General features: G+C 34.4%; 3 protein-coding genes across 6 annotated transcripts; all 3 read left to right on the forward strand.

The window, feature by feature from the left end:
• Window positions 1026-5562, forward strand: LOC109330196 (probable 2,3-bisphosphoglycerate-independent phosphoglycerate mutase). Of its 3 annotated transcripts, none has more exons than XM_019564273.1 (7): window positions 1054-1109; window positions 1182-1273; window positions 1505-1922; window positions 3111-3256; window positions 3508-3784; window positions 4248-4520; window positions 4906-5562. In XM_019564273.1, exons 3-7 carry the CDS (start codon window positions 1614-1616, stop codon window positions 5389-5391), a joined length of 1491 nt encoding a protein of 496 aa, XP_019419818.1. In that variant the 5' UTR covers window positions 1054-1109; window positions 1182-1273; window positions 1505-1613; the 3' UTR covers window positions 5392-5562. The 3 variants fall into 3 exon arrangements, with proteins under 3 accessions (XP_019419834.1, XP_019419818.1, XP_019419827.1); XM_019564282.1 differs by having other exon boundaries at window positions 1061-1109; window positions 1210-1273; XM_019564289.1 differs by lacking the exon at window positions 1182-1273 and having other exon boundaries at window positions 1026-1109.
• LOC109330211 (BUD13 homolog) lies at window positions 7471-13064 on the forward strand. Of its 2 annotated transcripts, none has more exons than XM_019564302.1 (9): window positions 7471-7549; window positions 8254-8484; window positions 8583-9435; window positions 9864-9931; window positions 10027-10088; window positions 11183-11286; window positions 12140-12212; window positions 12310-12490; window positions 12603-13064. In XM_019564302.1, exons 2-9 carry the CDS (start codon window positions 8295-8297, stop codon window positions 12686-12688), a joined length of 1617 nt encoding a protein of 538 aa, XP_019419847.1. In that variant the 5' UTR covers window positions 7471-7549; window positions 8254-8294; the 3' UTR covers window positions 12689-13064. The 2 variants fall into 2 exon arrangements, with proteins under 2 accessions (XP_019419847.1, XP_019419856.1); XM_019564311.1 differs by lacking the exon at window positions 7471-7549 and adding an exon at window positions 7861-7968.
• Window positions 13639-21620, forward strand: LOC109330221 (protein RFT1 homolog). The gene is made up of 15 exons (XM_019564323.1): window positions 13639-13787; window positions 13874-13953; window positions 14576-14670; window positions 15096-15256; window positions 15537-15688; window positions 16360-16478; window positions 17319-17482; window positions 17624-17698; window positions 18700-18771; window positions 19132-19269; window positions 20186-20341; window positions 20728-20780; window positions 20882-21069; window positions 21190-21283; window positions 21349-21620. Exons 1-14 carry the CDS (start codon window positions 13742-13744, stop codon window positions 21248-21250), a joined length of 1560 nt encoding a protein of 519 aa, XP_019419868.1. The 5' UTR covers window positions 13639-13741; the 3' UTR covers window positions 21251-21283; window positions 21349-21620.

Raw genomic sequence — 22131 nt, forward strand, 5'->3', positions numbered from 1 at the left:
TAAATGCAGTAATAATAAATAAATTAATAGTAAATGATGTGTATACATAACCTTCACATTATCTACTATATGTAGTTAACCCATTTTGTTATGATTTGATACAAAATTGTGAGGACCAAAATGGACAGGCTGACTAATTCGATTGTTGATCGGATTTAAAAATAATTGATTTACGATCTTAACTGAATGAAGAATTGAATCTTTAGAATCATGAAAATTTCACCTTATTATGTTAAACTCGGTGAGACCAAAATAACCTAGGAAATGAAGTGGATAGTTAACTTAAAATTAGGGGTGAGTGAGACCTGACGCTACCCTGTCACCTGGTTTGACCCGATAATGATCGGACTAAAATCGGGTTGGTTCTCCTCGGGTATAGGTTCAAAAATTAGACCTATATAATATTTAGGATAACGTAGGGTACAAACATGACTCGGACTGATTCATCCTATGACCACTCATTCATCATGTTTGTATATGTCTCTATTCAACTGTGTATAAATAATGACATTTTTTATCGAAAGTATCGTTGATTCTCTGATTTTTCATCACACACATATATATATACAATATCTTTTCACAAATCAAATTACATAATCATAATAATAAATAAAATATTGAGAAGACTTTATATAAAATATGTATGCATTATATTTAATCGAGTTTAAGATTAAGTTAGTTTCGAGTCTCAGACTAGGTCTGGTTCAAAAAAATGATTTTACTAACATCTATGATTAGGTAAGAGACGTATCTTACCTGATACAACCCAATTCATGCTCACCCTACTTAAAATTAAAATTAAGAAAAAAAGAACATTACAAATGTTTTGTTCTATTCTGATTTCAAGGTACAATATGTCCATGTCATTCCTAGAAATTAAATCATTAATATTTTGTCCATCTCATATCTAAAGAGCTTCCAATAGTAATATCTAATTACACTTCCATAATATTGATTTGATATGCCACACTCTTATAGATTAATTAATTTTAGAAGATGATATATAGAATAATAACTTTTGGTAATGTGATGATGGAATAAAGTGAGCATCTTCATCTTCATCTTCATCTTCTCCTCTTCAGATCGCTTACACTGATTAATCAACTAAGGTATCATTTCCCACTCCCATTCCATTTTATTCTTCTCTTCTAATTTCGTATATGGAATTTCATTTTTTTCAGTATTTTCCTTCCTCTATTACACTTTTAGCAATAGGGTATCGATTCTCATATTAAACTTTGAAACGAATTGCACCATAGATATATGTATAGGGGTAAATGAAAGAATTATGTAACTATAATTGAGACTACACCCAAGTTTCCACATTGAAAACTGAAAGTAAAACTGAATAAAGTTTCAATTTTGATGCTGGGTTTATTGTGGTTTTTACTCTTCATTCATGCTGCTTATTGATTTTGTTTAAATTATGTATTGAATATCTTTGTAATTTGTGAACCCTAAATTGCTCAAATATAAAATATTTATATACTTATGATGGTGGCAGGGTTTGGTATATGGTGTTTGTGCTATTTGTGAAGGCATCATTAGGGTGAAGTTGTTTATTATTGTATCAGAATTTGTGGTTTGTAACCTGAGAAGAAAAGAGGAGCAGAATGAGTAGTTCACAGTTGCCAAAGAAAAGAGTGGCTTTTGTGCTGATTGATGGGTTGGGTGATGTGTCGCTGCCGAGGTTTGGATACAAGACTCCTCTCCAGGCTGCAAAACTACCTAACTTGGATGCCATAGCATCTGCCGGTGTCAATGGACTGATGGACCCGGTTGAGGTTGGCTTAGCTTGTGGAAGTGACACTGCTCATCTTTCTTTGTTGGGTTATGATCCTAGAGTTTATTATCGTGGTCGAGGAGCATTTGAATCCATGGGCGCTGGATTGGCCATGTCACCTGGTGATATTGCTTTTAAGGTTAGTCTTGATCCATGTTTTTGTTTTTTTGCCGTAACAGTAAGGTTGTTGCTTAGTGACCATGAGGTAAGACTATTCGCTTGTAGGGGTAAGCGGAGAGTGTAGGTTGTTGCTTAGTAACCATAAGGTTTGTCTTCCTGGAAACAGTCTCTTCGCTTGTAGGGTAAGGTTGCATATATCTAGTTTCTCCGCTTTCTATTTGATTTCCTTATCCGAAATAAATTGATTTGAGAACATGCAACCTCACTCTTATATGTGATAAGATGCTCATTTTGCTTCTTAAAACACATATTGGCTATTGTAAAGTCAAAAATTGAAGAGAAGTCTAGAATAGTTTGGCCTTCCATATTTGATTCTCCTATTCCATATCCACCATGAACACCTCCAAATCCTCTTATGTCCTTCCTTACATGCCCATTAAGATCGTTTCCAAGGAAAATCTTTTCTCGTAAAGGTATTTTCTGGACCACGCCTTCTAAGTCCTCCCAAAACTTTATCTTTCAATGATCAGCTAGCCCTACCTGAGCTGCATAAGCACTAATGACATTAAACATGTCTTCCTTTGTTACAAACTTTAGGGAAATGATCTTATCTCCTATTCTCTTTACATCCACCACATCCTTCTTCCATTCCTTATCTACAATTATAGTCACCCTATTTCGTGATCTAGTCTTATTGGTGTACCACAACTTAAAACTTGAAGTGTCTAATTCCCTTGCCTTTTTCTCAACCTACTTAGTTTCTTGTAGACACATAAAATTGATCATTCTCCTAATCATTTTATAAACTATTTCCATTGATTTGCTTCTAAGAATGCCTATATTCCATGTTTCAATTCGTTTTTTAGATTGGTAAACTAGTTTCTTTACTAGCACTTGTTCACAGAATTAAGAGAACCCTTGCTTATCTTCACTACATTAGGGGGTGATGTTGCAACCTTTGCTCTGTTGACATTGTACCTGGGCGATACTACATGTTGCTTCTAGGCAATGGCCTAGTATTAGCATTATCATGTTGATCCATATCACAGAGATTCGACAAAGTTTTACTTTTTATGGGCTTAGAACCAGCTATGTGTAGCAACAAGCACACAGAGGCACCTTTTAGCCTTCCATTTCTAAAACCGGTATTTCTGTAAGTATTTTTTTGTTTGTTCATGCTAATCACCTGATAAATGTTTTTCTGCAGTCAAATTTTGCAACTCTTGATGAGAAAACTGGAATAGTCATCAGTAGGAGGGCTGACAGACACTTCGAAGAAGAAGGACCCATACTTTGTGCTGCCCTGGACGGAATGAAGCTTCCGTCTTTCCCTCAATATGAAGTCAGAGTCAGGTGAAGATGCCTATGGTCGCTATAATATTTATGGGTTAATTTATTAAAGTAGGTAACCATTTATTATGGGCAAATATTGAATCTTAATGTTTTCAATTTCCTTTCTTTAAGTGATGATAGTTTTGAGAACATTGTGCTTCTTGTTTGAAAATATCTAAGTCATATGTGGAAGATATTTGATGGTTTTACAAATTTAGGTACTGAAAGTAAAATTAATAGTTCTATATATTGTTTTCCTATTCCTTTCATAGGTATGCAACAGAACATAGATGTGGAGTGGTTGTTAAAGGACCAAGTTTGAGTGGAAATATATCAGGAACTGACCCGTTAAAGGACAACCGCTTACTTTTGAAAGTAGAAGCTTTAGATGATTCTCATGAAGCAAGGCACACTGCTGCCGTTGTTAACGAATTGTCCAAGGAAATAACCAAGATTCTGGTTTCTCATCCAGTGAATGCTAAACGTGCTGCAGAAGGGAAGAACATAGCAAATGTAGTCCTTTTAAGAGGTTGTGGCATTCGAATTGAGGTGTGTTCTATTCCAGTTCATATCATAATTTACACATTTACCTTTCAAACATTAAAGTGAGCCTTAAGATAATCAACCTACCAGAGTTCTTAGTTCATTTACATAGTCTGGTACAAAAAGGGAAGCACATCAAATATGCTGCAATTATTTAAGAATAATTTAAGATAGGTTTAAAATAAATGGTAATTTGCATGTTCCACAGTTGGGTTTTTCTATCTTTTTATTTTATGGTATGTTGTTCATTCAAACATTGTTAACTTGCAAAAGGTAGGGACTATAATGTTTAAGTTTGATAGAAGATGTGATCATTCTATTATAACTTTGGCACTTTCAATATGTCTGTCAATTGTATCGCCGGCCTGGGCCGATAAACTAAGATATGATTAACTGCAATCTGTTAAAAATGCATGTGTTTCCATTTGAAAGTTATATGTGTTTATCACTTTTCAATTGTATATTACAGGTTCCTCCATTTATAAATAAACATGGTTTGCGGCCATGCATGGTAGCTCCAACAAAAATAATTGCTGGCCTGGGCTTATCACTTGGTATCGATATTCTAGAAGCTCCTGGAGCAACTGGGGACTATCGAACTTTACTAACTTCAAAAGCATCAGCAATAGCTAAGGCACTCTCAGCTCCTTTACAATCTTGCCCCCGAGTATTTGTACCTGGAGAGGATGAGCATAAAGCAGGCTCGTCAGATGGCTATGACTTTGGGTTTCTTCATATTAAGGTCAAAACTCTATAAACTTCGGGTTCTTTATCTGCTTTTACTTTTTATCATCTCGCCAGAAAACTTCATAGCCGCTCGAGAAACCCAGAAAATTATGATATTAGGTGTTCAATTGTAATCGAGTCTCTGGCCTTAATGAAGCCTTATGTTTTATGGCGCTGCTACGTTGTATTCTTGTAGATTGAAAGTTTGAAACCTTCCAAAGATAATTGGAATCTAAAAAGTAAGTATTCATGGAGTCTCGAGTACACAAGCATGGCAATATAAGATTAGATTTAAATCTTGTATCTTTTACTTAGAATTTTGCTCTTTCACTTCTTCTAAACCTATTCATTTCTAGATTTCGGATTTTTCAATTTTGATGAGACCCTATATGATGTAGCAGGCAATAGATGATGCAGGCCATGACAAGGCAAGCATTCTCAAACTCAAAGGATTAGAAGCTGTAGATAAAGCTATAGGGCAGTTGGCAAGGCTTCTCTGGGAAGCAGAATCAAGTGGAAAATTTAAGTTTTTCCTTTGTGTCACAGGAGACCATTCCACTCCAGTAGAATATGGAGATCATAGCTTTGAACCGGTTCCATTTGCCATGTGTCGGTTGAAAGACTTCGTTGGTGCAGTTGGTGAATCCAATATTAGCCGAACTTCTCTCGATCCATTTCCTATTCCAAGTGTTAAGCATGGTGAAGACTTAACCAATGATTCGGAGATGGAAGAAAGAAGAGACAAATGCTGTCGACCGTATAGCGGCGACTCAGTGTCTGAGTTAAACGAAATGGCAGCTGCAAGAGGGTGTCTGGGGCGTTTTCCGGGTGGAGAGATGATGGGAATTATAAAGAAATTCCTTAGCCTAGAGGCAAGAACTGACTAAGAAGTAGGTTTTGTTATGGCAGTTCATATGAGAATTCTAAGCAAGTGATGTCAAGATATAAGAAGCATCAAATTTTGAACTCTTATTGCTCTTATAGAATAAGAGTCTTAACTTATCATTACACTTGGTTCTACTGGAGAGTGATGATTGAAATTTCATTGATCTCTAATAAAGTCAATGTGACCAAGATGAAAATATTACGTTGTATGAGTTAGATAAGATAAGATTAAGAATAAACATTTAAAGAGAAAGTTAGAGTATTTTCTATTGCAGAAAAATGATAAAATTTTGTCGTAGGTTATTTGGGCATGTGTAGACTGTAGAGGAATACTAGTATAAACATTCAATATCGGGAGTTGATCAAAAGAAAAGAAGACTAGTTTAATCACACACATAATGACAACAAAAATCATATGTAAAACTATTGAAAATGATTTGGAATCACACTTTGTGAATGAACCTGATTTAATATAGAATATTATGATTTCATTTAATCCATGTAATCAATCTCTTCTAATAAGATTAAGACTTGATTGATATTGTTTCTATATCTTTAACCTAATCATATTGTTACTTTATTCATTCAAGGTTCCTAGTACATGTCTATGGTTTACTCATAATGTCTAGTACATATTACATTCACTCCAAAATGTTATTAACATGTCAATCCTAAATCTTATTAACACATCGATGTATATTGACTTATTTACTGTTAAAGGCCTATCAGTCTAGACCATCAAAATGAGTTAGGTCAAGCCTTAATTTTTCCCTTGTGTTCGGCTAATAAGGCCACATAACTGCCCTAAGTTCGGGACACAAATAAGGCTTGTAAATATCAAGTTATGGATTAGCCTGACCAATTTCAACCCCTCTATAAGATTTCCCATGAGGGACCTTTGATGCCTTGGTCGTTGAGGTTGAGTAGTTATCTGACATGGACGTAGGTAAGGTTAAGCCCACCTTGTGCCTTTATATGGCGGGTAATATGGATGTAGGTGAGGGTGAGTGAGTAGACTCATTTTACTAATACTAAATAGACATGTGTTTAGCTTCTACAAATGTGTTTTTGATTTTGTTCCATGTAAAATGAAGTTGATCATAGTCTTTGAAAAAAAAATATTTTAAATTTATTCCTAATCGTCACAAGAGTTTGCTAAGTGCTAATGTGTTAGAGATCAAATCTAAAATTCAAATGTATAATCAGAGCCAAATCAAAAAATATAAATGCAATATAGAGACCCTATAATACTAACCAACTACTTAATTAGTTTATAAAAATAATTATTAGATGAATACTAGTATATGTATATGACAAAATTTATCAATATAGTTCAATCACCAAAATTCATTATTAAGCAATAAAAGATAGATAATATATAAACTTAAAGTAAAACTATAATTTATGAGTACAATGACAAATACTATAATATTTACATCTACCCATAAATTATTATTACACTTCAGTGGTTTTTGCCTTTTTGGTGCTACCCACAATTAGGGTTGGCAATATGTACAAAAAAAAAAAAAAGTAGGTTGACAATGAACTGAATCAACTTGGTATTTGTTTGAAATTTAATTCGTTATTTAGCTTAAAAAACTTGGTTCATGGACCAAATGAGTCGAATTTGAGCTGAAAATTGAGCTCGTTAAATAAACGAGTCGAACTTGAGTTGGATACAGTTCGATTCATTAGGTTCACAAGCTCGCTCGACATATATATATATATATATTTATTTATGTAAGCTAATTTTTATATTTATTATTGATTGATGCATTATTTTTTATTTTTTATATTTATTGTTATTATATATATATAAACAATATTTCTTTAAAAAATTTAATTACTTGAATGAACCAATTCGAATTAAGTCGAGTAGTTCACAAATTTTAACTAAGTTAAACTCGAGCTAAAAAAATAACTCCTATTAAACTTGAATGAGGTTTCGAACTAAACTAATCCTTATTAAACTAAACGAAACTCTGCTTCACCTCATTTCCAGCCCTACCCACAAGTGAGGTATTTTCAATATGAGTAATAAACGACATCGTTGGTGTATTATTAGTGAACAAAACGATCCCACACCCGATACCATATAAAATTCGCGTGTCTCAACCCTCGTTCTCCCTCTCCCCGAATCCCCATTTTATTCACTACAAGGTTAGATTCCTCATTCTTTGTAATTTCTAATTCTAGGGTTCATACTTCAACCCTAACTCGTTACTATTAACTCTTAGAACCGCACGTTCTTCTGAAAATGATTTTATATGCTTTCATGTTGTTTCATATCTAGTTGAAATCAACCAATAATCTTTTAATTCTGTAGTTGACGGATTAAACTGGTAAATCTGAATGAATTTGAAATCATACAACTCATGTGGTTCAAACTATGCTTTCTGAGGACAGAGCCGGTCTTGAACCGTCCATCTGGTGAAGCACCGTAGTTCTCAATCAGGTTCGATGCAGAAGGGACCGTGGTGCGGCTCACGGCTCCCTTTTCCGCCGAGCCAGTCCAATTCAACGGTTTCCATGGTTCAGACCATTAATTTTTTGTTTTTTTATGATCACTACAATAAAAAGTATACTCATTTTGTTTTACTATAGTAGTTAGGTTAATTTATTTGTTTATAAAAATAAAGTTCGAATAAATTACTTTCTCAACAGTTTAGTGATGTTTCTGAACCTGCAAATGCAATTTCGAATCTTTCGGTGGGATTTCTTGCATTGCTTCAATATATAAATTGACTTGTAAATCTACGGTCGAATTGATGAATGTGTCTATCGAGTTTGAGTGTTACATATATTGCTGTTTCTATTTTACTATGAAGAACTTTCTATCTTAATGGAAATTAATATTGTGCTAGGTAGTAAAAAGGCTGAAGCATAGGTATTGGTTGTTTAAACAATGGGGTCCAATTCACTGAAGGATTATCTAAAAAGGTACGAAAGTAATGCTGAAGAAGAGAAGAAAAGTAAGAAGAAGAAGTCTAAGAAGAAAACTCAGCCACAAGCAACTGGCTTGTTAGTCGTGGATGAAGATCCTACATGGCAGAAACCCATTGATCTTGGAGAAGAAAAGGATGACAACTCATCAGGTAAATAATGCGTATCTTAGTACCTCTTCATCTTAGGCTATTTACTATGATTGGTTTCTGTGTTATTTCAAAATAACCATATTTGTTGGTCTATTTAGATGAGGAGAAGCCACTAATTGAGGAAGACATTGAGGTGAAGCGTATGAAGAGGCTTGATCAGCTGAGGGCCAAACGTCATTATAATGCTATTTCCGAGGATGGTAGTGGTTGGGTTTCACTTTCTTCTGACTCTGTGAATCCTACGAACTCAAGTAATGATATGTCTCCACCCCGTAAGCGGAGGGTTCGAAATGACACTTCTTCACCAGAGCCTGAATTAAATCTTTCAACTTATAACAGAAAGGGTGTTGATTTATCACCCACTCATCAGCGGTTGAAACGCTATGACACTCCGTCACCTGAACATCACTCACAACCACCACATTCTAAGGGACTGGATTCAGATTTTTCTCCCCCTCGGAAACATAGAGTTGAAGATGATGATTTATCACCTCCACGGAAGCAAAATAAAGGTCACCCTCCGTCCTCAGAATCTGCTCATGCAACTGACCTGAGTCCTGACATTTCCCCCCCTCGCCGTCCTCAAGTTAATACAACAAAGAATCATGAGAGAACTAATCTACGTGATCTCTCTCCGCCTCGGCGAGGTCGTCATGATTCTCCCTTTGAAGATAATTTACATGGATCAGCGGCATTGCACCTTTCAAACTCAAGGACAAGTCAGAAGGATGTTGCAAGATCGGGTTTATCTGATCATTCTCGCACCCGTTCACCTGGTCTTTCTGTAAAAGGTTTTTCACGGCCGTCTTTGTCACCTGACCTATCTCCACCGAGGAAAAATCAAAAGGACCCATCCATTCCAGCATCTGTAAACGAGAGAAAAACTGGATTAATATCTGGTAAGGATATCAGGGAAGAGATTGACAGAAAGAAGAAGGATGATTTGTCAAGGTAATTGCTAAACTATGTGATTGTTTTTTAACCACATTTTATATGTACTAAATAAGTTTTCGTTGTAATCCATCCATGCATAATGGCATAATGGTCTGCTTTTTAATGTTTCTGTTAAAAGTAGGGCAGGGGAGGTGTGTCATTCTCTTTCCCCTCTTTCATTGTTTTCTCCCTTCCTATGTTCTTCAGGTTTGTTAGCCTGCACTGTGATCCTGAACTCATAGGTCTGCAACTATTACTGAAGCAAATGCATTATGAAAAATTTAATTCAAGCATAATGCTTGTTTCCTTTTCTTGCTAGCATTTTAGAACCTGGTTTATTATATAACAACAACCAAGCCTTAGTCCCACTAGGTGAGGTTGGCTACATGGATTGAACGATGCCTTGGAAAAGCTTGTTCTGACCTAAAATTTGTTCCTTTATGTAGATTTAAACTGATGGACACTTCTATCAGTGGACGTGGTGCTGAACCTGTATATCGTGATAAAATAAAAGGTCGGAAATTGAAGTCAAATTTTAGTTGCTGTTTCTGTTCAATCTTATCATGTTTGTGATTAAGATGAATTAGTTAATCATGCCAATTGCTGCAGGAGTACGCATTTCCAAAGAGGAATACATGAAGTCCAAACAGAAAGTAGAAGAAAAGCCTAAGGTACTTCGTGTGCTGCCTTTTTTCTTTGCTTTCTGCATGCTTCCTGTGTGTACATGGCTCATATTATATAGGTTCAGAAAAAAGAAAATATGATTTTATGTGATGATCATACTTTTGTTGTATTTGTAGGTAATATGGGTGCTTAAAAATATTTGGTATTTTTTAATTGATGGATATTTTCCTGGAGACTGTAAATTGAATGATGTTGAGATTGAATTAGTAATCTAAAGTTTTACATATATGTTACTTCTGTCAGCTTTAATTGCCTAATTGGTTTTGTAAGGATTATAGAAAATTACCCTAAAGCATGGATTTGGAGGTGTGTTGATCATTATAGAGTGCAAGTTATATAATGTTTTACTTGATAAAATATAGCTAGTATAAGTTATTTTCCTTGTAAATATGTATGCTAAATCTAGTGTATTTTTTGCTTTGTAAAGATACTGGTAGATAATGGTATTAAGTATTAACATTGAAAATAGTAGGAAAGTTCAGTTAGCAGAGCTCCAAGTACAAAGAAATGTCAAAAGTCTAGATACAAAAGTAGGTAGAAGAGAAAGAAAGAAAAGTAGACCATCAATTTCAGTGTCTGCCCTATGGCTTGATTATCTAAGTCACCCTCGCCTCCCGTTCTCCACTCTGACTAGTTAGCTCCCCCTAACTATTACGGCTGCCCCCTTCTGCCCCACTTTAATATTTTTTTTACGGTATACACATATAATTGCTCCCCAGTCCTCACTACTGCCTCACTTTATGCTTCTGTGATGCTCATGTTTAATTGTGAGCTGTGCAGCCTGGGTATGTACCAGATTAATTTATAAATAAAATGGGTTCCTGGGTGGGTACCTTAGAAAATGCCGTAATGTAACCGTATCCATGCATCATAGATTATCTGTTTATCAGATATATTAATATACTGTATGTAATATTGCTTCAAAAGGACAAGATCCATCCCATTTGTTGTCATTTTGTGTCTATGAGGTAATTGAGATATGAATGTTACTTTTAATATAAGTTAGAAAATGGATGTTACTAATTTTTTTCCTTTGAAAATTGGTTTTAGATTAACTATTAACTGCCTTTGTGATTATCAGGAGATAGAAATAGAATGGGGCAAGGGCTTGGCTCAAAAGCGGGAGGCTGAGGCTAAGATGAAGGACCTAGAACTTGAGAAGGAGACGCCTTTTGCGCGGACCAGGTACACAAAAATATCTTAGTATTATAGTAGCCATTGCTTTCCTATTGATTGTCATGTGTTAATCTGATAATCTCCAGGGCTAGTCTTTTTCACTTAGTTTGGACACTATAGATTTTCAGTCATTTGGTTCATCATGTCCCTTAAAATTCTAATCTTGATAGCCTGCAAAAAGTACAGGTTGAGGTGGATAATCAATTTGGATTCCATAATTAGTTTTGACTCTAGGGTCTAGGCTGTAAATTAGTTTAAATTTGTTTCATGAGTGAGTGAAAGTTCTCACTCTTAGTTAATAATCTGTCAATTTGATATTTGATCCTCATCTCAGCAGACTTCATGAGTAGGGTTTCTTCACTTTATTGTGACTTATGACAGATGATAATCTGATTTTGTATGTTCTCTATATTGTACCCGTTCAGTAGTATATGTGGCTCAATCACTTTTTGCACTGGGTGACGCTAGGCATCCCCATATTACCCAACATCTGTTATCTTGATACAATGCCTTTTTAGAAAAAAATCAAAGTAGAAATTTAAATGGTACTGTTACCATCACTATAAATAGTTTTGGCTCAGCATTTCCACTCTATGAAATATCTTTTTTACTTGAAATAGTCAAAGCGAATGATACCATCCGCTTCTTCCAAGCACAGCTTGTAACCTGATATGCCATGTTTGCCGTTATAATGAGTCCTCCTTGTTTAATGGATAATGATTATAAACAAGCCATGGGCTTTCATTCATATGCGTTGTTGGTTTTTATTGTGAGTTGGTGTCATTGAAAAAGGTTTTCTCTTTCCTTCTTTTCTCCCGATTTACTATACTGCAATTATAGCTGTGTTTTATATTTTTTGTAGAGATGATCCACAACTTGACAAAATGCTGAAGGAGAGATTAAGATGGGGTGATCCTATGGCACATCTGGTTAAGGTAATGCAATAAAACTCTTACCATCTTATATTCAGACGTAAGATTGAGAAGTTTGATCAGGTCTGACATGTTTCTCTGATCAAACTGCCATTTGCAGAAAAAATATCCAGAGCCTGTTCTTATGAACTTTGGGGAGAGTGAGAAGATGAAGGAATCAGGCTTTGTCGTTCCTCAGGATATTCCAAGTCACAGTTGGTTAAAAAGAGGTTTAGAGGCTGCCCCAAATCGATATGGGATTAGGCCGGGACGACACTGGGATGGTGTTGATCGTAGTAATGGTTAGTTCATGTTCGCCGTACTTCTTTATTTGAATGTTATCTTCATTTTTTCTCTGAAACATCGGAAGACTTTCTTTGTGATTGACTTGGAGCTGTTTCTCTGTTTTTGTAGGGTATGAGAAGCAACTTTTCAAGAGAACAAATGAGCGGCAAGCAAAAGATAAAGAAGCTTATCTTTGGTCTGTATCTGATATGTGAAAACTCATGATATTCACACAAGGGGTGGTTGAGGGATTTAATGTTGGGATGCATGTTTGTAACTATGTGGTTTCTGAGGAATTTAATGTTTGATATGGCTAAAGGTTGTGCCATTGGAAAAATTGCTGCATCTGTTGTTCAATCTTGACTTGGAAAAATTATGAGCCCTGTTTGACTTGTAATTCTGCAGAAAAAAAAGATAGTTCTAAGGTTCAATTTTATCCCAAGACAACATAGTAAATTAAAGCAGTGTAAACTAAATTAATTTTCAATTTATTCTTGGTAGTAAATTATAGTTTGTTTAAAGCAATGTAAGCTAATTACAATTTGAAGTTACCCAGTTCCTATCAATTTTTTCTTCAGATGGGTTGGTCAATATTATGGAACATTAATCAAATATTGTTGAAGATTGGTTAATTTGCTTTAAAATTTTCAACCTATTAGTTTATGTAATCTTATAAAAATTGTTACAAAAACATTATCTCAAAATGCATTTTTTCGTGTTAGATTGATAATAGATAATGCACTTTTAGTTTTTTGAGTTTTTGATGGAAAAATAGAAGTATTCTGTTAGGATCATTCAACAAATTGTTATTGCAAAAATACATAAACACAAGAATTATAATTATTAGATTTTATAAACCAAACAAAATGCAAGGCTCTATTTAGGAGGAACTCACATGGAAGAGAAATACACATAATTTTAAACTATATATATATATATATATATATATACTAATATATGATTTTCATTTAAAGAGAGTCTTAAAATAAAAAAGGATAAAATATTGTAATTTATTTTGGTATGGGTATCTTCGGTTTTTTTGGTTAAGAAACTAATCTCGTGGCTACCCCTCCAACCAAGTTGTGCTCACAAAAATCGAACCTTTTAAAAATAGTCTTATTTTCCTTAATTTTTTAATCTAGAAAAATAACCTGATTCGTTATTATGGGTTTTGAAAAAACGTTGAGAGTTGCAGAACCCTACAGAGTGATGTTGTAAATGGTGTATCTTTGAATCTAACTTCATTTACGTTTTCAATTTCAATCACAATGTCTGATCCTACCAATCTCTCACGCACCTTCAAATATCTCATGGGTTCAAATTTTACTGAATTCTATTAACTCTTACCTTCATTTTTATTTCTTTTTTTTTATTGAATTTTTGAATTTTGATTATTGCAGCAACTCAGTTCTTGTCAAGAGGAATTCCATTTATATTCAATACATGGATAGTAAGGCATCTTACACAAGAAGATTATGCGGTATATGTTTTTCCACACTATCCTTATTATTATTATTATTATTATTATTATTATTATTATTATTATTTTTGTAATTAACAAATTTGATGAAATGAGAAAACACTCTTATATGGTATTGAAGTTTGGAAGATAAAATGTCAGAAAGAGAATAATATGAGAATGTTGTGTTGGATGAGTGGACAGACCAGACAAGGTATGATTATGAATGAGTATATTAGGGATAAATTTAGGGAAACTTCTATTGTAAAATCGTGCGATTTTGAGCATGTGCGGAGGAGACCATTAGAAGTCTCGGTAAAGAGAGTATATCGAGTGGAGGTTAGTCCAATTTTTAGAGGAGAGGGAGACCAAGAAAAACCATAGGCGAAACAATTAGGAAAAGTTTAGAGGTCATGGAACATTATAGCGATCTATGTAGTCAACCTCACCTTGTCTGACTAAGGCTTGATTGTTGTTGTATTTTAATTAACAAATTTGCTATTTGGGGATTCTTTTTTCATTACTTGGATTATTAAATTATTTACATCTTTGCTACTTGCATTAGGCCTGGCAAATGTTTTATGATTGTCAAGGTTTGTTTGATGATGACTGCATGCTTTAATTTTATATTTATTTGATGCAGCTGTATGCAGTGCAGTTTCATCTGTTTGTCACTTGCGTTTTATTTCTTAGTCGGGAGGGCTTCCGACGAGCATGCTTGCGGATGGACATGAAGCGGTGACTCCTCATACTTTGCTTATTATGTTAGTAGGACTAACCTTGTTTAGGAAATTATGCTTTTCACTGTTTTGTGGACTTAGTTTGGTTTCTTTACCTTGATGGTGTGATTCCATGCTTAATGATGATTGGTGAGGGATTTGGTAGTTCTTTAGTTCCCCATGATAATGCTCTTGTGATCTATTTTTGTGAACTTCTTTTGTTATAACATGCTCAGAAAAAATATGGGTTTACTGTTACATAATCTACAGCATCCTCAATTTGGATTTTTTAATCAAAGTTTCCTACAGTCTTGAGTCCTGAGCGAGGAACTTTTATAATATGTATTGTCAATAAATATTATGATGGAGCATTATGACATTGTTCAATCAATGTAATCAACCCCACCTAGTGGGATTAAGGCTTTGTTGTTGTTGTTGTTGTAGTGGTGGTGCCTCAATGGAAGAAGATGTCGTGAGGCTCATGAAAGTAGTGTGGATGAGTTTCCCGCTTGGAATATTTATTACAGCTGTAGCAAGCCTTTTGGTTTTCTGGTGGCAAGAAATAAGTTATTCCAGTCCACATGGAAAAGCTATATTGATCAATGGTAATATGCTGGAGCTTTATTCTGTTTATATACCTTTTTTCCTCTCCTTTTGAGCTATTTTCCCCAGAGGGATTTTGTTGAAAAACTTTGTTAAAAGCCTCCAAGGGTTAAGCCTAGCTGCATTGGAGGCACACATGATACATCATTGAAAAGGGGAAACATTTCCATAATCTGGTTTTCCTTCAAAAAATTTGAATCCAAGCACCCCGATATAACTCTTGAAACTATCACACGATGTAATATATGCAATTTCATCAACTAAGTTTGATTGTTATGCCAGGTTGTGCATGCATTTTGGAGCTCTTGGCTGAGCCTTTGTATATTCTTTCACAGAACTTGGTCTTACTGAAACTACGGCTGATGGTTGAGACAATAGCCACTTTTTCGCGATGCATGACATTGTACATCCTGATTGTCAAGCAATTTGGAATGGTAAGAGCTTAGTTAGACTCTGACATACATTATTGTATGTACTCTCCTTCTCATTAAGCAGACACTCACTTCAAACGTCTTGTGAGTTTGAACATGCTAATGACATGTTAGTTCTTGGACTAATATGTATTTTCTAGTTACTGTTGTCATCTCAGAAAATAGTGTTTATTACTTGATTTTCTTTTATGTTCTATAATCTTCATTCAGACAAATTAAAACAGTGAGACTAGCGCACCAAAACCAAGTATTATATTCTTTTTTGCATGTTCCTTTATCCAATTGCTTGTTGTTCTTGATGAAGTGAAGGCTGTTCAAACATCAGACTTGTAATCCAATGACCAACAACAACGACAGATAATAAAAATTTCTCCCTCATGTATCTTAAACTTTTGGCAGTGGTTTTCTTGTTTGAAGCAATTTATTTCAAAATATTCGGTAACTTGCCACATTATTCACAAGATCATATTTGTTTCCTTTTCCTATCCTGCATCTGCTTCGAACTAATTTGTGCATGCATTGAATGCTTATGGACTGTAGTGGAGATGTTGTGAAGGACCACCTCTTGTAAAAGCTTAAGTTGTTAGGTGGAAACCTAGGAATCGATGATTTATATTTCTAACAGATGTTTCCATGTGAGTACAACTAATTTGGAGTCGAATGATTCTTTCCAGGAAAAATCAATCATATTTGCACTCTCACAGTTTGCATATGGAGCCTGCTTATTTCTTGGTTACTGGGGTTATCTGATTATTTTCTGCAAATTTAGACGTTCTTACCTTTTTCCATTCAGGTATGGTTGTTTTGTCTTCAACATAATTTTCTGTACACAGCACATGTCATTTTTTCCCAAAAGAAGAAAAAGGGAAACATTAATGTTCTGATTGTTCACTAATCGAGCATCAGATGGCAGCTCAAGGAGAGGATTTGTATCTTAGGAATTAAATGGCTTTGCCATAGTCAACTTTGTGGGATGTGGTCAAACAAACTCACTTAGAAATATAATAGGCTTGATCATCTGAGGTCAAGGAAGCACTGTTACTTCATAATTGTTGCTGTACTAATGCCAGACACGTATCAATGTTAGTTAGACCCTCTTATTAAAAACAATGTTAGACACACTGGGTAAGGACACTTAAGATACTCCTAGCTGCATTCTACAATTTTTCTTATATTTCTTTAATTTCTATACCAGAGGGTGGTCCTTGACACAAGGGTAAGGTTGCTGCCTTGTGACCTAGAGGTCATGGGTTAAAATCTAGAAATAGCCTATTCGTTTATAGACATAAGACTGCATACATCTACCCATTAGGTAGGCATCTCATGTGCTGGGACGCCATTTCTTTAATTTTTATATAGATGCTGATGGAATACCATAATAATTAGATAATTAATAGTATTTTATTATGTCTGCTAACTTTTAAAACATTAACTTTCTTTTTATATAAGATTTGTGTTTATAATTTTATATTAGATAATTGCCATGTCGTATAAATTTGAAATTTGCTGCATCCTTGTGTCTGACATATTAAATATGCTTTGCAAAGAAAATGTGAATTAATTTTATTCTTTTTTGTGTCGGCTTATTATGCATATTATCAGTGTACATTTCGTACGTAACTAATTGTTGCAGAGAAGGAAAAGTGATTGACTTTGACCAGCAGTTGTCTAAGATGTGTATGTTGTTTACCTTTCAATCCTTTCGAAAGTTGATTCTTCAGGAAGGAGAAAAGATGGTGCTTGTGTGGTTGGATACGCCATATAATCAAGCTGTATATGGTCTTGTAGACAAATTAGGTTGGTATTTTATTTGGTTCACTTGTACCGAAACATAGTTATGTTCTAAGTTTAGTTATTTAAATTGCATTAAGAATGCTTCTTATTTTTATTGAGAAACATGATGGTTTTTTTGCTTTTTACAATATCATCACCTTTCAGGTAGCTTAGTGGTGAGATTAATCTTTTTACCTTTTGAAGAAAGTTCATATGCAACATTTGCTAGGTCTGCTTCAGGTTCTACTTCTCTCTTGTTCACATTATCTTTTTACTCTTGCTGTCCATTTTGTTGTTTAGTATTGCAAATTGATTTTGGTGTATCAGTTCTTCCTTTTCCATATTTGTTATTATTCTCTCCTTCATTTACCTAGGTAGTTGTATTAGGCTTGGTTGAGCTATATGAATTTTCAGCAAGCGCACAGACTGTTCAAATAATAAAATAAAATTGTTCCCTCAGGGTCTAGGATTGATGTTTTATATCAGGGGAATATGGGTGTTTGCGGTCGGTTTGGAGCAGTTTTTAGGCAAAAAAATCATGTGATCAAACACGTAATTAACTGCAGTCCATTATGGTTTGTTTACATTAAGATGTCCAATCCAATCTGATCCAGATATTATATGTGGTTTTTGCTCGATTTGGGTCGGTTTTTTTAAAAGATTAACATTGCACATACACTTCAAAACTCATAAAAATGGCTAACATATTAAGTGTAATACACTTTAAAATATTAAGTGTAATTCAGATGTAGGCAATATGAATTCCTTTCTTCTCTAGGGCTTTCCACAATCCTTGGATGTTTCGTAAAAAAAAAATGTAAGTTATTAGTTATCATTAATTCGATAATAAAAATGATAGTTTATTGCAATTTGTGAAAAATTGTGAGTATTCACACTGCCACAAATGCAATCCGTATTACAACTTCCACGATACCCATGATTGCGAAAACCACAACGCGAACAGACCACTATTTCATTGTAGGAAAGCATAGTTATTTCATGTGTATGACATTTGTTTACATCTGTTTTAAGGTTTATGTGGGTTGAATGATTAATTTAGGCCCTGAATTTCTTGAACATGGTTATGTTCAGAATATTCTATTTTATTTTGCATTTGTTTTTATTTTTGTTCTCTTCTAGTTATGTTGCAATGAATTCCATGTGTATTTAATCATAAAGTTTGATATTCTGGTTGGTCAAACAGCCATATAGCTGAAATATATTTTGGTCATTCCTAACAGGGCAACACCCAGGAAAAAGCAAGAAATTAGGAAACTGCTTGATGGAGTCCCTCAAGTTAGTTTTGTTGATTGGTATGTCTTTTCATTCAATATCATATTTTGTCCCGGGTGCATGTTTTTTAGTTTTCCCATTATTCAGTCACAAGTTATTTCTTTTAGTAACGTTTTATATCTGTCCCATCGTTCTGGCCACAAGTCAAAATCATGCACAGCTGTATGGTTCTGTTCGAGTTTAGGTGGCTTGCCTAACCTTCTCTCCATCAAACTCAATTTCAGTCACATGCAGTTGTGAAGAGTTTTGGCTGTTGGAACTGTTCAAAGTATATTTATTGTTTTTCCTCCTGGGAAGAGATTTGGATTACATGCTTTGCCTTAAATTTCATATTCTAGCATTCTTTTTTCAGTATCGATATCCAGCTATGTTCTTTGCAGGCCTTGTTTTTATAGCATTTGGTCCAAGTTATTCTTATTCGCTCATTAGATTGCTGTATGGCGAAAAATGGAGTGATGGAGAAGCAACAACTGCCCTCCGTTATTACTGCTTTTTTATCATTGTTTTGGCTATGAATGGTTAGTATTACCATCTCTTGTTCAAATTTTCATTCCCGAAATACATTTATTTGTTACAGGAAAACTCGCAACCATGTTTAGTATTCTTCACATACGTAGTTTTATTATGCCCATGTTGCCATGTTTATAATTAGGAAAATTTGGAATATCAGTTCGATTAGATTGTCATGATGCTTGATACTAGACTTACTATTAAAGTTTGTTTTAAAGCTTGTTCGATTTCCATCTATCAGTAGCAGCAGCAGCCAACCGAGTGAGGAGGCTTGTATAAATAATTTCTGATATGGGTGGAGTAGGTTGAGAAACCAATGTATAGTTTTTTGTACAATTGAAGGAAGATCTTTACTGGTTAGCTATGCTGTGTGAACCCAAGATATGGTTAGGAGTGCAAAATACTGTAACAGAATGATCATGGAAAAAATGCAGATTTTGAGGCGATGGGTGGACTTATATGGAAAGATAAATTTTATTATAATCTGATGATTTATATGGAAGTATCCCTAATTGGGGATAGGGCAAACATAACCATCACAAAAATGCTGGTTTGGAATTAATGAGAAGGATATAGTGGTAAGAAGTGCAATTTGGTTCTGAATGGCAAAAAAGAATTTGAGCATAAAACATAGGAGAAACTTCCAAATGTGTGACCTCCTAAAACTTTGATAGACAAACCAAAACCTTCGGTACAATTTTAAACATATGGCATACAATTTTGGTATTCTAAATCAAATTGTTCAACTCGTAGCATTGTTATTGCTCATAGATTTGATTCAGTGTTTTGCCTAATACTAATACATAATGGTATATTAGGAAAGCTTGCTATGTGTAAAGCAATTAGAGTCTTTGGCTGAAATAGCTTTAATCCAACACCCATTATGCATTTACTTAAATTATAATGTTTCTCTCCTTGCTTCAGGAACCTCTGAAGCCTTTATGCATGCAGTTGCAACAGAGAGCCAACTCAAGCGTTCAAATGATTCATTGCTTGTGTTTTCTTTGATCTATATAGTTTTGAATGTTCTGCTGATAAGGTCAGCTGGGGCAGTTGGTTTGATTGTGGCAAATTCCCTTAGTATCCTTTCTACCTTCTGGTTGTCTGCATAGCAATCCTTTACAGTTTATTTCATGCGATTTCATTTTTTCTTCCTTTTGGAAATGGAAAGACATTTGAATCATGAGACATGACAAGTCTATCTCTTTGATTTCATAAGTCTTGATTAGACCCACAAATAAAAACCATGTCTATCTCTCATTTACATTATCACATGGGAGATAAAATGACATGAGAGGATCCAAATCCAAATCCAATCTGGACTAATATTTGTATCTAATGTTATTAAGCTCAACCATTACTAGTACACCAATCATGGGACTTTTACAAGTGTTCTTGACATTTATGTACTGCCAATTTTTGAATGAATGCCTTGATTTCGCGTATTTAACTTGACTTGAGCAAAGATATGACCTTGAGGATTATATACTCTGCTATATTCATAAAGAAATACTTCCAGGTATGATTATTGGATTTGATATTACTAACTTGTTTGTGTTGACTTCAATTTGATGCTCACTCTGACCCTAACTTTCTTATTTTTATTTTATCTGTCCACAGGAATCAGAAGAACCTTCCTCATTTTCTTTCTATAGTTGCTTGCCTTCAGGGTGGACTGTTCTGTTACTTTCAGGTGTTATAACTCTCATTTCGGAGAATATGTTTCTGAAACAAGATAATTTCTGGCCAACATTTATGACCCATTTCTCTGTTGGGGTGGCTTGCTTCTGTGTGTCATCTTATGTGATGTATATTCTCCTTTCCTTTTCTATTTCTATTTTTTACTTCTGAGATCTGCATCTGCTGTTGAATACAATTGTTTACTCTTACTTTCCTCTTTCATTAACTTGCATTCTTTTGTCATTTAGCTATTCCCGGGAAAAACCTTTCATCAGAAGAATTATTCGCTTCCGGGATCACTCAGACTGAAGACTTCAGCAATGTAACTGAAAGATGAGCTTTCTCAGTAATGTACCTTCTTTCTTAGTAATATTTTTCCCCCTTCGGAATGATAAATATCGAATTTGGTGCAATCAGTGGAAGATGATGAGATACCAGTTAGTTTCTTATGGTATGAAAAATTATGCCCTAAGCAATAGTAGAGTGGCAGAGAACCTCACTGATACAAATTTTGATATATTTAGCCATGATTTTCTGTAAATTAGAATTTTTACACAATTACAAAAATTTCGAAGCATTCTTTGTGGTTTCTGCTGTGTCTATTTTGCCATTCTCATAACAAATTTTGATGCATTCTTTGTGGATAGAAAATTAGGGTGATTTTTCTTTTAGTTCTTACTAGCATATATTCCAGAAGGTATCATTGCATTTCCATACTAGGGAAATAACAAAATGATTTTGATTTGGTTTTAAAAGTTTGAGAAGACCAGAGATTCAGAGTATACCTGCAATTTCATGTTGATTTTATAGCTGAAACTTACTGATCATCTCTTTTCATGGACAATGGTGGTGTACTGACTTGAGTGCAGATCAGTCATATCATTGCATGTAGCATACTACAACATCAACCAAGTCTCATTAGGTGGGATCGGCTACATGGATCGAACGACGTGTCATAATTATAGTATAGGTAAATTATTACATGCCAAACATAATAAAAGGCATTTGTATAATCTCAACAGTTTCAACTATCATACATTTTATATAAAGAGATAATACCCTTGGTAGTACAAAAAAAACCTTCAAACCCTATAGACGATAAAGATTGTGAAGAGAGCTGCAAAAAATGATGAATCATATGGTTTACATACTCCAATCATTTGTATCAAAAATTGAATTTAGTTGCTAGA

This window comes from Lupinus angustifolius, chromosome LG02, assembly GCF_001865875.1.
Source record: "Lupinus angustifolius cultivar Tanjil chromosome LG02, LupAngTanjil_v1.0, whole genome shotgun sequence".
Taxonomy (NCBI): Eukaryota; Viridiplantae; Streptophyta; class Magnoliopsida; order Fabales; family Fabaceae; genus Lupinus; species Lupinus angustifolius.